At 42.9% G+C, this 18,273-nt stretch overlaps 1 protein-coding gene across 1 annotated transcript in view; it reads right to left on the bottom strand.

Moving 5' to 3' along the window:
- PTH2R (parathyroid hormone 2 receptor) overlaps positions 1–18,273 on the bottom strand; it is a 1,094,265-nt gene that overhangs the window by 699,022 nt on the left and 376,970 nt on the right. Inside the window, exon 3 of the mRNA XM_069221390.1 lies at positions 17,903–18,013. Within this exon, the coding sequence (XP_069077491.1) occupies positions 17,903–18,013 (111 nt within the window). The remainder of the gene's footprint in view (positions 1–17,902; positions 18,014–18,273) is intronic.

Here is an 18,273-nt window from a genome sequence, read left to right as displayed (position 1 = left end):
AATACATGTTGCCCAGAGTGAAGAACAAGAGAACTCCCTACCAGCCTCTTATTTGACTACTCTTCTGTTATCTCAAGAAGCTGTCTGGGCTGGATGCACAAGTTGTGCCACCCAAGCAGGGCCTTTCAGCATCTGCTCGGGCAAGCTGTGCATTGGTAATGGCTAGTGTGGTTCAAGAATATAGGTGTCAGAATAAAGATTGACATACATACATTGTATACTATAGATTCTCTTTAAAATTATCACCTCATTGGAATAAATAATATAAATTCTACACACAAAGGACCAATAATTTTGTAAATGGCATTTAGGACACAATATTGATGCTAAATGATATTCCTGTGTGTTATATTCTGGCTAACAACCCAACAGCTGTCACAAGCATTTTAAGAAGAAATTAAGGGATTTCCATACCAAACGGACATTCAGAGGAGAGAGACATGGCTGGCTGGACTTTTAAGCTTTAACAGTTCATCAAGCCAGATTATTAGTGACATGGTAGTCAAGTGCCAGGGCTCGAAAAACTGTGAGGTTCAGCTTCCTGCAGCTCCTTCAAAACCTTATTTGATATATACATACTTTAACCCTCCTGCTGCATGCTGCTCCCTACATGTGTCATTGAAGTCTTCTGTTGAATGTCTGCTGGCTTGTACTACTCCTGTGTGAAAGCCTGACTTGCAAGATCACTCAGTCCCTGCAACCATATTTATTGTTTTTATCTTTTTTTAACTCTGGTTTCAATGTCGATGTTTCCATCGAAAAAGTTACATTGTACCAGATCGAGAAAGGTATTAGTATGTGTTATTTTTACCTGCTGAGCTCACATAACATTGTTCCTGTGGTTCATCCTTTTCATTTCATTACTAATGTTGAGTATGCCCGAGCAGGGAGGCACTGACCCAAAGACACCCATGGTAGGAAATATCCATATTTCAAAAGACCAAGGGCCACATGTACAAATATCAGGTTTTACGACACGCAAATTGTGAGTTTTAGCGACTTGCAATTTGAGATTTGCAAAACCCTATGTACAAGTTTCAATTACACTGATTGCGATTCCCCCATGAGGTCGCAAATGACCTACCTCATAAATATTCATGAGGTAGGTCGCAATTTGCGACCCCATTGGGAATGGCTGCCCTCACAGGGATGGTGGCCTGCTGGGGACAGTAGACCACCATGTCTGTGACTGCTTTTAAATAAAGCAGTTTTCTTTCTTCTTTATGCATCCCGTTTTCCTGAAAGGAAAACTCAAAGCATTTCAAAACAATAAATGAAAAGTTTTCTTTTCATTTTTTCAGAACAGGCAGTTGTCCGTGGGACCACTGCCTGCTCTGAAAAAATACTTTTGCTACCATTCACAAAGGGGAAGGGGTCCCATAGGGACCCCTTCCCCTTTGTGAATGGGTTAGCACCAATTTGAAACTGGTGCTAACTACAATTGTTTTGTGACCGCATTCATGGTCATAAAACAATTATACATCGCACTGCGACTCGCAATTAGGAAGGGGACTCCCCTTCCTAATTGCGACTTGCAAACCCTATTTGCGATTTGGTAAAGAGATTAACGAATCGCAAAATTGGGTTTGTGCATTGCCAAATGCTTTTTTCTTGCCGCAAAAGGCCTGATTCTGCGAATCGGGCTGTTTGCTACGAGAAAAAAGCTTTTTTACATGTGGCCCCAATTCCTTGTACCTCTAAACTGTGAGATAACTTTTTTTGCAGACTCTGTAGATCACGTTCTTGAACGCTACAATACTTTAAATACCTTTACAATGTTAATGCTTTCAAGTGTTTTTTTGTTTCTGTTGGAGGCTGGAGTGGTTTGCAGAGGGTACCAAAGGTTGTTACACCTTATACTAGGTCCAATTATCCCTGATTAGTGAAAGTTAGTTAGTGTCTAGAAGCCAGGCTGTCTAGAGGTAGCAGTTGGCAGAGCAGCCAAGGCTGAACTAGGAGGCATACAAAGCTCTTGCAAAACCACTGTAGTCACACAGTACTCACACACATGAAAGAAGACTACTCAGTGTTACTAAAAATAAAGGTACTTTATTTTAGTGACACAAGGCCAAAAATACTTAAGAGACTATACTGCTTTAGGAGGTAAGTAAATTACACAATATATACACTGTGTAGGAAGGTAGCCATTTTCAAGCATTGTTACTCCCACTTTTGGCCTGTTTGTGAGTATATGTCAGGGTGTTATTACTGTCTCACTGGGGTACTGCTAGCCAGGACCCCAGTGCTCATAGTGAAAACCCTATTTGTCAGTGTGTTATATATGTCTCCCTGGGACCCAGCTAGCCAGGACCCCAGTGCTCATAGTTTGTGGTCTGTATGTGTGTACCTGTGTAGCGACTAACTGTGTCACTGAGGCTCTGCTAATCAGAACCTCAGTGCTTTAAAATTGTCACTATAGGCTAGTGACCATTTTTACCAATTCAAATTGGCACACTGGAACACCCTTATAATTCCCTAGTATATGGTACCTAGGTACCCAGGGTATTGGGGTTCCAGGAGATCCCTATGGGCTGCAGGATTTCTTTTGCCACCCATAGGGAGCTCAGACAAATCTTACAGAGGACTGTCACTGCAGCCTGAGTGAAATAATGCACATGTTATTTCACAGCCATTTTACACTGCACTTAAGTAACTTATAAGTCACCTATATGTCTAACCTTCACTTTGTGAAGGTTAGGTGCAAAGTTACTAAATGTGAGGTCACCCTTGCACTAGCAAAGGTGCCCCCACATAGTTCAGGGCAATTTCCCCGGACTTTGTGAGTGCAGAGACACCATTACACACGTGCACTACATATAGGTCACTACCTATATGTAGCTTCACAATAGTAACTCCAAAAATGGCCATGTAACATGTCTAAGATCATGCAATTGTCCCCCCATGCCAAATCTGGTATTGGGGTGCCAGTCCCATGCATCCCCAGGGCTCCACTATGGACCCCGGGTAATGCCAAACCAGTTCTCTGGGGTTTTCTATGCAGCTACCACTGCTGCCACCCACAGACAGGGTTTTGTCCTCCTCGGGTCTGGGAAGCCCAGTCTCAGGTCGGCAGAACAAAGGATTTCCTCTGAGAGAGGGTGTTACACCCTCTCCCTATGGAAATAGGTGTCAAGGGCTGGGGAGGAGTAGCCTCCCCTGCCTCTGGAAATGTTTTGAAGGGCACAGATGGTGCCCCCCTTGCATAAGCCAGTCTATACCAGTTCAGGGAACCCCCAGTCCCTGCTCTGGCATTAAACTGGACAAAGCAAAGGGGAGTGACCACTTCCCTGTCCATCACCACCCCAGGGATGGTGCCCAGAGCTCCTCCAGTGTGTCTCAGACTTCTGCCATCTTGAATCCAGAGGTGTGAGGGCACACTGGAGGTCTCTGAGTGGCCAGTGCCAGCAGGTGATGTCAGAGACCCCTTCTGATAGGTGCTTACCTCACTAGGTGGCCAATCCTCCTCTGAGGGCTATTAAGGGTCTCTCCTGTGGGCTTTTCCTCAGATGACGACATGCAAGAATTCACCAGAGGTCCTCTCCATCTCCCTCTATGAATTCTGTCAAGGATCGAACGCTGACTGCTCCAGGACGCCTGCAAAGCTGCAACAAAGGAGCAAGAAGACTACCAGCGACACTGTAGTGCCTAATCCTCCAGCTTTCTCAACTGTTTCCTGGTGGTGCATGCTTTCGGGGATGCCTGCCTTCATCCTGCACTGGAAGCCACAAAGAAATCTCCAGTGGGTTGACGGAATCTTCCCCCTGCTCCAGCAAAATTTTCGATTTTTTGCGTTGCGACCTGGATTTTGCAAATCGCAATTTGCGATTCGCAAAATCAAGGTTGCAAGGCAATTCTGTAAAAAATCGCAAATTACGATTATTCGCAGAATGGTATTTTGCACATGCAAAATACCATTGTCTGCAACCAGGTGGTAACCTGGTGCAAAATTTAAAAATGCAGTAAAACTGCATTTTTAAATGTAATATGTAAAGCACACATGCCCTTTTGGCATGTGTGTCATGGTAAAAAAAAAAAATTGGGGTGCAGGAGAGGGGGCCTTAGGCCCCCAGCACCCTGCCCTTTTGCATTTCCCAAATTGCGATTTCTGGTGCAGAAATCGCAATTTAGGAAATGCAAAAAATGCAAATGCAAAAAAATTGCAAAAAAATTCGCAGCTATGTGCCAACAGGCCCATAGCTTCGAATGGGGCCAGTATCGCAATTTGCGATTCGGTAATTGCATTTGCGATTTTTACGAAATCGCTATTACCGATTCGCAAATGTGATACATGGCCCTTTGCGAGTCGGTAATAGCGATTTCTTAAAAATCACAATTACCGAATTGCAATGGGCCAGATTCATACATCTGGCCCATAGTACCTATATGATATAAGTGGTATAGTAGGAGCTGTGCATGTCTCCTAGTTCAGCCTAAGCTGCTCTGCTATAGCTACCTCTATCAGCCTAAGCTGCTAGAACACTACTAATCTACTATTAAGGGATAACTGGACCTGGCACAAGGTGTAAGTACCATCAGGTACCCACTATAAGCCAGGCCAGCCTCCTACACACTGGTAACCAAAAACAGGTAAGTAAAGAGTCAGACAATAGTGCAAATAGTGAAAATCAAAATAGGTTGCAAAAGGCCTAGGGGGAACACACACCATATATTAAAATAGTGGAATGCGAAAGTCGGTTTCCCACCTAGGCAAGTGTAGTGTGTAGAGGGGTGCTGGGAATGTAAGAAAACACCAAAGGTAAAATAACCAGAAGAGACTGCAAGACACCAACAATGGATTCCTGGACCTGAAGCCCTGTGGAATAAGGGGACCTAGTCCAAGAAGCACTGAAGAGTCCAGGGAGAAAAGGAGCCCCTGCTAACCCAGATGAAGGTGCAAAAGAAGAACCAACAGTGAGAAGACAAAGTCATTGTTGCACCAGAGAAGATAGATGCAGGTTCCTGGTTGTTACAGAAGATGCCCTAAGCTGGATGGATGAATGCAGTCTGGTTTGCGTCGGTGGATTCCACAAACATGACTTGATAAATGCAAAGCTTGTGGTTTGCGGAAAATAGTGCTGCCTGGGCCCAGGAAGGACCAGGTCAACTCTACCCAGGAGGGAGAGATGGAGAGGGCTCTCAGCAACTCAGAGAGCCCTCAGACGACCAGGCAGTGCAAACAGGAGTCCCACAGCATGGGGACAAAGACGGTGCAAATGGAGGCCCATGCAGCACAGCACAACACGCCGCTGGAGAACCACTCAGGGAGCTGTGTGTCGCAGGATGGAGTGCTGGGGGCCTAAGCTGTGCTGGCAACAAAGAACTTCTTGGAAGGTTGCACACAAGCCTTGGCAACTGCAGGTCACACGGTGCACAGTGGTACTGTCTTGCATGGGGGAGGAAAGCTCTTACCTCCCCCAAATTTGGACAGCTGGACATTGGGACTGTTGGAGTCACTTTAGTCCACCACCCATGTCAATGGATCCACTACTGTCAACTGGAGAGGGGACCCAAGCCACTGGTCATGGCTGCAGAGAGGTGCCTGCTGAAGAAGGGAAGTGACTCCGTCACTCCAAGGAAGATTCCTTTAGTTCTTCTGGTGCAGGCTGAAGACAGGCAGTCCTCGGAGGATGCATGACCTGGAAACTGTTGCTGGCAGGAACGGAAGATACAATGTTGCAGAAGTCATCTTAGCTTCTTTGTTGCAGTTTTGTAGAGTTCCTGGAGGAGTCAGTGGTTGATCCATCAGTAGAAGATGAAGTAAAGGATGCAGAGGATTCCTGCTGGAGTCTTGCAACATAAATCTGAAGAAACACCCAGAGGAGGGACCCTAAATAGCCCTGAGAAGGGGGATTGGTCACCTAACCAGGTAAGCACCTATCAGGAGGGGTCTCTGACATCACCTGCTGTCACTGGCCACTCAGATGCTCCCAGAGTTCCTTGACCATCCTGAAAACAAGATGACAGAACCCAGGGAGACTCTGGAGGAGCTCTGAGCACCACCCAGGGGTGGTGATGGACAGGGGAGCGGTCACTCCCCTTTCCTTTGTCCAGTTTCATGTCAGTGGAGGGGTGTTGGGGGGTTCCTGAACTGGTGTAGACTGGATTATCCAAGGAGGGCACCATCTGTGCCCTTCAAAGCATTTCCAGAGGCTCTGGGAGGCTACCCCTCCCATGCCTGTAACACCTATTTCCAAAGGGAGAGGGTGTAACACCCCTCTCCTACAGGAAATGCATTGTTCTGCCTTCCTGGGATTGAGCTGCTCAAGCCCCAGGAAGGCAGAAGCCTGTCTGTGAGGTGACAGCAGCTGGGGCTACAGTGAAAACCTCCGAAGGCTGGTATGGCAGTACTGAGGGTCCATAGTGGAGTCCCAGCGTGCATCGAATTGTAAAACCAATACTGGAATCAGTATTGTGGTATAATTCCCAGTTGTTAGACACCTTATATGGTCATATTCAGAGTTACCATTGTGAAGCTGTACATAGGTATTGACCTATGTGCAGTGGTCACTTAAAATTGCGTCCCTGCACACACAAAGTCTGGGGAAATGGGTCTGGACAATGTGGGGGCACCTCTGCTAATGCAGGGTTGCCCTCACAAACAGGTACTTTGCACCCAGCCTTCCGGGTCTGAAGGCCTGGCATTTAGGTGAGTTATAAGTGACCTGGTGCACTGAAATGGCTGTGAAATAGTGCATGCACTATTTCACACAGGCTGCAATGGCAGTCCTGTAGAATAATTTGTATGGGCTCCTTATGGATGGCAAATGAAATGCTGCAGCCCCTAAGGATCCCCTGGAACCCCAGTGCCCTGGGTACCCAGCTACCATATACTAGGGACTTAAAAGGGGGTCCAGTATGCCAATTTGGAGTGAAATACTGGGTTACCAGTATGTAGGGACAAATGTGGAACCAGAGGGAGCATAAGCACTGAAGTTCTGGTTAGCAGGACTCCAGTGTCACAGTCAAGCATACTGACAAAAACAGTGAAACAGACTGACAAGTAGACCACAAACCATAAGCATGGGGTCCGTACTATTAAACGCATCCTAGTGACACAGTCAAAACACACTGACAAACAGGCCACAAATGGGGGTAACCATGCTAGAAATAGGCTTTCTAACAGTTCCCATTTGACTCTCATTCAACTATACGTTCATTTACTTTGTGTGATGTTTTTAACAATTAGTCATTTGATAAAAACTCAAAACTATGACTAGATATAGTCAGCTATGGTGCAAATGTAATAATTGTGTTGTACTGCATCTAAACTGAACCCTAACATCCACTTTCTTTTAGTGGAGCCATGCATTCTTAGCCATATCAACCAAAGAATGAATGCAACTTTGAAGGCCACCTTCTGCCACAGACCAAGTAGCCAGTGTCCGGATAGGTGAGTACATGAGAGGTATCTCCTTTGAGAGGGCTAGGCTGTCCCTGTGACTGAAAGGATCAGGAAATAAAGCTCACACATTACTCTAGTGACTAAAATAGTTATTTAGAGCATGCTGGCCAGTCTCCCAGCTTTCCAGGTCTGCACAGGCTCTTGCCTTCACCCTCCCAGCAGAGGACCACCTGTACAATTTGGAGATCCCAACTGTCAAGGCAGGCTCTTGTTTGATTTTGGCCACAATTTGGAAGGGGCATACCTACTAATTGCTGTTCCGGCTTTTCCGCTCTTCAATCTCGAAAGCACCTGCTGATATTGGGGTGCATTTATACGTGCAAATGTTCAGGACAGAAGATGGGAAAAGTTAAAATAAGGTATGTTTTTGAGGCTCCACAGGAATTCCCCACTATTGTGCTTGGAAATCTTTGAAAACATCCTTTACTACCCCTGAATCACACTGGACTTATAGTTCAAGTACTAGGAACAAGACATCTGGCAAGTAACAGTAACACACAATATGGTAAAACAGAATGTGAATCCGCCATAAGGTTGAAAGTTGCTTCAAAACTGCTGATGATTATATGAACAAATGTATAAGCACACAGCTATCCTTTTAAAGCACTCTTTCCACTACTTTTGTGCAAGCAAAAGCTGTATTTGTGAATCTTTTGTTACAAGACACCTTATCCTCCATGCCTAAACCTCTCTAATTTCCTCTTCCACAGATAAATGACAATTCCTATCTTTAAAGTACCCAGGCTTGACTCCATCTTAGTTCATGGAGACCACCATCTTCCTTAACTTAGACACTGGAAGCTGTCATATTCCCTGATTTATGCAGAACCATTGCCATACCTGACTTTTATCGAGGATGTCAGTAGGCCTTCTCATTTTAGGAGCTGTGATAGCCTAAAGTTCTTTGATTATTGTCATAGATGCAATGTCCAATGCAACATTCGCCTGGGTCAAATGTCTACCCTCACCAGGTCAAGGTCAAATAAGAACACTTACCGAACCGAAATAATGTAGTCTGAATTGACATCCTTTTGCCTTATAAGTTCATAAGGAAATGTCTGCCACTTGATCACTTGTTAGGAGGGGTCTGTAGTGTCTGTAGAGAATGGTTCACCGTTCTTGAATGCCTCGTGCTGGGAATGCCGCACGCCCTTGTATGTTGATAGAGGCATTCGAGAACGGCGAGGGGAAAACGGTTATTGAAGCGGACGGAGCAACTGCACGTCTCCCTTCTACAATGTATCTGAGAAGGAATAAAGCAACTTTCTACAATTCACTTGGTGTCAGCGGATTCTTACACTTGGCGACGAGCTGTGAATCAACCCACCTACCCTTCGTGTCAAGAGCGCAACGAGTATGCCGTATATTTAAGAGCCGCCGTCCCGGTGAGTCAGGAGCTGCGCAGCATTCACACTGCAGCCGTAAGATCGTCTGGGAGTGGAGCAGTGGCAGCACTGGGTGAGTGTGCACTGCTACCGGTACTGAATAGCGGCTCCCTGACTCTAACTTCAATTTCTTCAGCACGATCGGAACGTGCTAACACGTCATTCCGTCGCAGCAGCCATTTTAGTTTTGGCTTCCTGCCTCTAACTTCAATTTCCTTGGCGCGATCGGGACGTGCTAACACATCATTTCAAAGCAGCAGCCATTTTAATTTGGGACAGTTTCCTGCTAACACGTCATTTCAAAGCGGTAGCCATTTTAATTTGGGAATAGGCGTTCTGCAAAGATTTGGTAGTAGCCTAAACTAGCAGTCATTTGGACCTGTCCTAAAGGAGATAATCCTAGCAGCAATTTTTATTTAGAAATTGATTTATTAGTGGTTTAAATACATCATTTAACCCATCTATAACCAATTTCTAACAATAATAAAGTGTTACCTTTACATAAGTGGAAAATTTGAGTAGGGAGACAGTGCAGACACATGGCGGCGAACAACCCTTGAACGTGTCACCTCCTCAATCATTTATTCCTGTTTCTGGTTCACCAATATTAAAATGGGAGGAATGGAGTGAATATTTCAAAAATTATATCTCTGCCATTGAGGAAGAAGAGGAACTTTCTGCTGAAAAAAGTATAGGATCCTTCTACATTGTGTAGGACCAGGTGGTTTGAAAATGTTCAAAAATATTAATAAGAAACCTAGGCAAGCGGGTGATGGCAACCTGTATAAGAATGCACTGGAAGACTTAGATAACTGTTACAGACCTAGAGTTTGCATAGCTGTGGATCGCTATAAGTTTTTTCATCGGAAACAAGGGAAGGAGGAACCAGTAGAGGATTACGTGTCTGCCTTAAAGAATTTAGCAATTAATTGCAGATTTGGTGATTTACGTGACGAGCTCATTCGTGACCAGATTGTTATGCAATCGTCTAACTCGAACATTCAAGACAATCTGTGGGCCAAAGGAGAAAGCTCTTTGCAAGAAGTCATTGACATTGTAAAAAGGGCAGAACTGACGGGAAGGTGTGCGAAGGAAGTTTTAAATGAAAATAAAAGGGAGGAGACCATAATTGCAAGAGTGATAGAAAGAAAACACACTAGAGAATTTAAAAAGAGATTCACAGGGAGAACAGGAATTGAACAGAAAAATTATAAGTCAGACGATAAAAAGAAGTGTTACAGATGTGGCAGTTATGACCACTTGGCGAATGATAAATTGTGTCTGGCAAAGAAACAGAAGTGTCTAAAATGTGGAATTGTAGGTCATTTTCAAAAAGTGTGTCAGAGGAAAAGTGGGTGTAGCAAAGTCTTGGATCTAGAAGACACTAACTCTTCAGAGGATGACGATTTGAGCATGTGTATTTTGTGTGTAAATTCTTCTGACGAAGACACTATTTTATGCATGAAGCAAGAGGAGAAAAATAGAATGAAAAAAACAAGTTGTGAGATCATGTTGGGAGGAGTGTCTATGCACATTGTAGTAGATTCAGGGTCTCCATATACTATTAATAATCAAAATGTGTGGGAAAGGAGCCTCAAACATATTGTGGGTGAAGAGTTATGCTCACCAGATATAACAATCAAGACATTTACTGGTGAAATCATTGAATTGTTAGGCTTCAAGGAATTGAAATTCCAGTATAAGGACAGACAAATGACAGGAAAATTGTATATTGCAGTAACTGGTCCTTCCGTTTTGGGATGGATCGATCAGAGAAAATTGGGCATAATATTGGACCCTAACAATCCTGAAACAGTATTGTCTGTAGAAAAAGGGTTAGGAATTGGTCAACTAGTACTGCAGAGATTCAGCAAAGTATTTAGGGGAAAGATTGGAAAAATGAAAGGCTTTATGCACCTTATTCATTTAAAAAAGGATGCTGTGCCACAGGTGCATAAAGTAAGGAACATTCCCATTCCCTTAAAGGATGATGTCAAACTGCAATTGGATAAACTGCAGGAGGAGAAAACTATAGAACCCATTGAATCATCCGAGTGGGTCGCCCCATTAGTCGTGGTGAAGAAAGCCAATGGGAGTTTACGATTATGCATCGACTTGAGAGATCTTAACAAGAACATACAAGTTGATCAGTTCCCCTTACCACATATTAGTGAAATATTATCACGCACTAGGGGAATGAAATGGTTTTGCACCATTGATTTAAAAGCGGCCTATCATCAGATACGGTTACATCCTAGTAGTAGGGACTTGACTGCTTTCGATACACCATTTGGGAGTTACAGATTTCGGAGGGTACCATTTGGTTTGGCGTCAGCGGCAGCCATGTTCCAAAGGTTAATGAGCTCAATCCTTGCAGGAATAGATAATACAATGGTCTTCCAAGATGATATCCTTGTAATGGGGAGGTCAAGGGATGACCATGATCAGACTTTGTTAAAAGTATTGAATATGTTGGATGAAAAGGGCTTGATGGCAGAATTTAGTAACTGCAAATTTGCTTGTGACCATGTCAATTACTTGGGGCATGTTGTATCTGCTCAGGGAATTAAACCAAAGGAGGAGTTATTGTCTGCAATCAGCAAGGCACCTAATCCTCACAATAAGGATGAGGTCTGTGCTTTTCTAGGTTTGGTAGAATTCTACTCCAAATTTGTCAGTAACTTTTCTACGAAAATGTATGATTTAAGGCAATCGCTTAAAGCAAGAAAGAAGTTTTTGTGGACAGATGTGTGTCAAAATGCTTTTGACATGTTGAAAAATGATATCTGCAAAGCTCCACCATTGCAAGGTTTTGATTCAAGTCTTAAATGTGTTATTACAACTGATGCTAGTTGCAAGGGAATTGGAGCAGTTCTTACCCAAATTAATAAGGAAGGATATGAAGATACAATTGCCTTTGGCTCACGTTCATTAACTCCTACTGAAGAGAAGTATTCAGTTATTGAGCGTGAGGCACTTGAATGTGTATGGGCACCTGAACACTTTAGACAGTATGTGTGGGGTACTACAGTCATCTTAAGATGTGACCACAAACCACTTGTGAAGGTTTTAACCACGAAGGGGTTGTATAAGGCTTCTCCTAGGCTTGCGAGAATGCCTGTACGCTTGTTTGACTACAACCATGTGGTGCAATACTTACCTGGAGTAAAGAATACAGTTGCAGACTTCTTAAGCCGCATGCCCTTGTCATCCAAAGATACCGATGAATTTCAGAATACCGATGAAGATGGAAAAGAAGACATGTAGGTGGCTATTGTGGATGAAGGTATATGCAAGGGAATTACGCGAGATGAATGGAATACAGAGCAGAACTTGGATGAGGCGACAAAAGAATTGAGTGTCATGATTACTAAAGGGTGGCCGTTAAAGAAAATGGTTAATAAAAATGTGTTACCCTTTTGGGAAGTAAGGAATTAATTAACCAAGGAAGAAGGTCTATTTCTTAGGAACGGTAAGGTAATACCTCCCATCACCTTAAGGGGGAAAATTCTTGAGATTTGCCATGAAGGCCACCTAGGCATCGGTAAAACTAAGAATAGAGTGAAACATTGGTACTGGTGGCCGGGGAAAGATAAGGAGGTAGAAAGAATGGTGAGAGATTTCCACGTTTGTAATAATGCTGATAAAACGCATGTGATGTTAAGAAGGCCTTTACATCCCATTCCTTCACCCAACATGTCATGGGAAAGAGTAGGTATTGATGTCATGGGACCCATAGGTGAAGGGGATGAGCAGACCTTCCTATTAGTAATCGTGGATCACTTTTCTAAGTGGCCAGAGGTAGGAATTGTAAGGAAAGCTGTGTAAGCAGTATCATCAAATTTTTGGATAACATTTTTATAAGAGAGGGTTTACCAAAATGTATTGTGTCTGACAATGGGACACAATTCACGTCCTCTGCTTTCCAAGATTATGTGGGAAGGAATGGAATAAAACATCATACCACTTCAATTTACCATCCTGCGGGTAATGGTTCTGTAGAAAGGTTTAACCGCGTACTTAAAGGAATTATTCAATGGTCTAATAGCAATCATTTGGTTTGGAAAACAGAATTATGGAAAACCCTGTGGGCTTTTAGGATTACCGCATGTAATAGTACAAATGCAAGTCCATTTGAACTCATGAGGGGTAGAACTCCCATGTCAAAAGATAAGGTTGGTTGGCTCAAAGCTGCCAAAAGGATAGAATGGTGTCCGGAGGAGGTGAAGACAAATATTGAGAAAGCTCAGGATAAATATAAGAAGTATTATGATGACATCCACAAGTGTAAGGAGTTTAAGTTATGTGTTGGTGATGTTGTGAGAGTCAAGAGCAATAAACACACTATTAAAGGCCAAAGTAAATTTTCTTCTCCCATGAGAGTAATTGCAGTGTACAATAATTCAGCGCGACTCAATGATGGTAAAGTGTGGCATGTATGCGCATTGTCACTGTGTAAGAGTACCAGAGTTGACTCGGGAATGGAGATTAGTATTCCCAAGAGTTATATGTGGAAAGAATGGTTAGAAGGGAAGAACGAGGGGAGAGAAGAACATGATCATCAATGTCAACATAGAGTTGATTCGGGGAGCACTGGTGATCGTTATCTTCCATCAAATGACCTAAGGTCATCTAACAGTTCCAGAGACACTAGGTGTTTGGAGGGAATCCACTGTAGGAGTGGAAGGTGGAGTAGATCTGGCAGGAGAATTGTAAAACCAAAGAAGTTAGATGGCTATTATTCATAGAAACGTTCTTAGAGACTGTTTATTGGGAAATGTTCAACTGTTTTGTTTATAGGAGTATATGTTGTTTATTCTCATATTGTTTCCATTGTAAAGAGAGAAGATATGTAAAGAATGGTTCACCGTTCTCGAATGCCTCATGCTGGGAATGCCGCACGCCCTTGTATGTTGATAGAGGCATTCGAGAACGGCGAGGGGAAAACGGTTATTGAAGCGGACGGAGCAACTGCACGTCTCCCTTGTACAACGTATCTGAGAAGGAATAAAGCAACTTTCTACAATTCACTTGGTGTCGGCGGATTCTTACAGGGTCCTTCACCCAGATTATCATCTGAGATTCCGCCAGCGATGGTCTCACCTACTGCCAGCAAACCTCACACTTTGCAGATGACCCATCTCACCTGAATAAATCTGATAAAGCCAGGTACTGGAGGAAGATCAACTGACTGCTGCTGCAGTGTTTGTTTACCCTTCATGGGGAACCCAGTCTTCATGCCCTCTGCTGATAAAGACATCCTTTGCTCTTAATAAGGGATGCAGTGTATCTCTCCTCTCAAAGAAACTCTAGAATGCAAGTACATCGGCCTCCTATACTCTTATATTAAAGCAAATAGAAATAGCCATTTGGCCGTTAGGTTCTAGATAACATTTTAAAAGACATTTTAGCATTGATGGAAATGTTAATTTGGTTCTTGTTAATTATAATGTGTCCTGTTACTGTTTTTATAATAATCTGTGTAGATCTTTTAGATGTACTTAGAAACAGATTGTTCCTCTACTAATTAACACTTTTAATGTTCTTAGGAAAGTGTGTGTGATTCTGTGAATAACAAAATAAGTTTTTTTGTTTTTTCCACTGTGTCCATGATCCGTTTCAGGATTTGTTAGTAACCTAAAAGCAATACTTCTCATCAATTACACATTGAATAGTGTTTTACAGGGCTACAATAACTTGTCTTTCACATTCATCAATGTTGCATTGAATCAAGTTCACATGCGCTATCCGTTAGTGGGAGAGCACACCTTGTAGCGTTAAGCCAAAGTCATAAAGTTGTAACGTATACAACACCCAAATTAGTTATTAAAAAAACATTGTTTTGTTTGCAAATTAAGTGTATAATTATCACGATTCAATAAGTTGTTTTTTTATTTTATATGCATATTGAGTATCTCTTGTTGATTTCTGCTTTTATTTTACTGTTGTAGGGTAGTATTTATGCCATGACATCTATGTTATGGTGCCTGCCTCTCTTATCTGGATTCCTCTCCTTTTTCTATATTTTGGTGTAGTGGCACAACATTTCTAATAGGAAGACTTCCTTCAGTCACTCTTGATGTACCACTCAACAGTAAGTAACCAGACCAGCCACAACAACTTCCTTTGCAGAAAAAGAATATCACGTTGCCCATTGCTCCATTCTTCACTATTCGCATGCATGCTTTCGCAGAAGTACAGTCAGTGACAAAGCCAATGCGAGACAGAATAAATATTTTGCTCGACGGAACCATTGGTTGCACCAGCGAGACACTTGCACACTTGCATACCAGAGGCTGACCTCCAGAACCTTAGGGTGGAGCATGCATGGAAGGGCCAAGAAGACACACAGAGAGCAATTTGCACTATTTCCACGTAGCTGCTACTACATATCCTCAATTTGCAAACAGTGGATTTAACTAGGTGTATGAGGTATTCAATTGTAAAGGATGTATGCACTCTCATACCAGAGGTGCAGGATTATGATTTGCGAGTGAAAAAGAACATAGTCCCTGGTGACTACTGACTGTGGCGCTGCCCAGGTTAAGGTTTACTCCCCCTTTCTTGATGCCCGAAGCGAACAGCTTCCAATCAAGCATATTGTGTCTCATTATTGATATCTGCAACCAAGACTGAAGTCTAAAACTGCTGGTCATGCCATAAAGTACAGAGATAATGAGGAAACAGGAGGATCCAGACTTACTCTTTTAGTGGTACAGTGGATTCATTCATGGGGTAGGAGAAGCCTTTGTCACGGGGCCCTCAGAGTACATGGGTTCTCAAAACGATGACTGGAGCAACAGCTTGGATGGCACGTTAATGAATTAAAGAGAAAGTGGAAAGTGTAGCACAGATGTCCTGAGGTGCATTTACAGAAGTCCAGAGTGATTGTGTATCGAGTACTGCACCGGTCCCCGGGTCAGAATTGGATGCTCTGCAGGATGCACTTCCTTTGAGCGTCAGACTGCTCGTTTGAAGACGGTGAAGAACACAGAAATGTTGGGATAGGCGGGTCTTGCTGGGTCAGAGTTTACCTGACACCAACGCTCTAAATATTCACAGGCTTTATGAATTTTTTATTTTCATTCTTACTTTCGGTGAATTCCTCACTTCAGTCGACCTGTTGTACAATGTACAACAATTGGACCTAAGAGCAGTAAGCACTGCTGCCAGGGTTGTAGAGATGAAGTTGCATCAACTCTAAGGGCACAGGGGGACAGGACTACCATGCAAAGCTCTCAGTGGTGGCCGCGGGATCTGCTGAATGAGGCCCGGAGTGGGATGCATGGTCTTTGAGAGGATAGCTGCTGGAGAGCTGCTGTCTAACAGACATAGCACCAGAGACGCAGTTAGCCATATCAACATGTTAGCCGTACTTTCCTAAACCCTTTTTGCAGAGTGGGATAATTTCTCCTGCCTCAGTGCTCCTAAAGGGCATACCATGGACAAACTGAGGCACGTTCCCTATAGACAAAGAAGTAAATGCTCTTGTGCTGTTTCACCTAGACAGAAAAATCGTAGCACACTCACACTAAACAGTTCACTTGCACCTTCGCTCTTTTGCAACTGTTCCTGTCCTTTGAGATGGAATCTGAACCCCAGAAAGTACCCACCTACCTGCTGGCCTTCATGACCACCCTGAAAGGGTTATACTCAAAGTGACTCCGGACACAGTGTCATACTACATTTTTATTTGAAAATCGTTACATCGTTGTTAAATACCATGCAAGAGTGGATTTCAATTTAGACAGAAAGAGCAATGGACAACCAGCCGCTGCACTCAATGAAAAGAATTAATGTAACTTGCAAATGCTACGTTGCACATACAGTGCTACAATTTAGAGGGCCACATCCACTTTTCTTTCAAGCACCACACCATCACTAACTGGTCATTTCACAAATCTTTCCTGATCAGATACAACAAGTCATATGAGATCGATCAAAATCGCTGAAACACCTTAAAAAGGATCAGGGACAAATCTTGCCCCAAACACATTAATATGTCATGATTAGCCATGCTCAGAGACCCAACAGCAATTGCCACTTACCAATTTGCACTGGTAAAGTAAAGCAATCACAGTTCAGACTCGCCTGTCTAGGGTTTATCAGTGAGAAATGTTAGCATACTCTTGACATTTGACAAGAAAGACCACCATCCAGGCTGTTCAACAACCACAGACACAATCGACTCCTAAGTAGACTGCTCGCCGTGCCATCTTTATTATCCTGTGACGGAATTCAAGATGGGGATTCGTTCATGCTTAGTGCAGACCCTCTTCTGGTTGCCCCGCTGCACAATTGATATTTTTGCGTCATAGTTTCCAAACAGTGTAGCTGCTTGACCTATTTCCCTCTCCCCACACAAGAGGGATGAACTTAATCCATGTAGATGCTGGGTGAGCACAATTTTTGATGAAGCCTGCAAAGGTGCCCTAAGTCGGGAAAACTTGCACTTTTATGCTTCACCCGTTGATGCATGAAGAAGCATGGTCTTCTGCAATGCAATTATTCTCTGTTTGTGATGGAACCTTAAACGGCTATCATCTGTACAATACTTACTCGTTTTTCAATATACACAAGCCAAAACGATTGACATTACCAAAGCTTGTTCCTTTTATTTGATATCTTCTTTGCAGTAAAATACATGGCTACTCTTATTAGAGTCTAGAATAAACAGTTTACCCCACTAGTATACCCTTAGTGGTGCGTTTTAGTGTATCCTGTTAATGTCAGCCGTCACAGTGTTTCATGGTAATGGCAACACTCATGTATTCAATAGTAATTCCTATTGAATGCCGGTCATTGAAGTGAACGGTGCATCGATACACCTTTCAAACGAAAAATGGTGTTAATTGTTTGAAGATATTTTGTATTTGTCTAATGGTATTGCAAAGCGTGCCACGTCCATTTAATACAATACATATAATTATAAAGAATAATTTTTTTGCTGTGCGTGCATCATTTGCACACCTCCAAGGTACTGCTGGGCATAGTGTACTGCAATAACACCTACATGAGATATAGTTAAGAACATCCTTCATATTTGTATTATATCTGATTATGTATCTGTTTTCGTTTACTTGTTAAGAGGAACACCCCATGAAAGATGCAGTACCTCTGTGATTGAAATCATAAATGTAGGACGGACATGCAACTGCCAGCATTTTTCCGGGCGTCCCTCTAGGCCAGCACACTAATCCATCCCATTCGGGGAAGCAGTTTCCTTCTGCATAGCGGTAAAGAAAAAGAAAGCACAAAAAAAGATTAGTGAAAACCAGTTACGTTATAAAACATATCATAATTATATTTACACAACAAGGAATATCATTCATAAACAGTTATAAATTCTGTCTGCCCAAACAACAGATGGCAATTTAGTTTATCTTACGGGTGCTTCTCTGAAAGATGTAAAACATGGCTATTGAAAGCAACTTAAACGACCTGTAATTTGTGCAATTAAGATTTAGAAAAGGCAATGGAATTTAT

The sequence above is a fragment of the Pleurodeles waltl genome, chromosome 3_1 (assembly GCF_031143425.1).
Source record: "Pleurodeles waltl isolate 20211129_DDA chromosome 3_1, aPleWal1.hap1.20221129, whole genome shotgun sequence".
Taxonomy (NCBI): domain Eukaryota; kingdom Metazoa; phylum Chordata; class Amphibia; order Caudata; family Salamandridae; genus Pleurodeles; species Pleurodeles waltl.
This window is presented reverse-complemented; position numbering and strand designations above follow the sequence as displayed.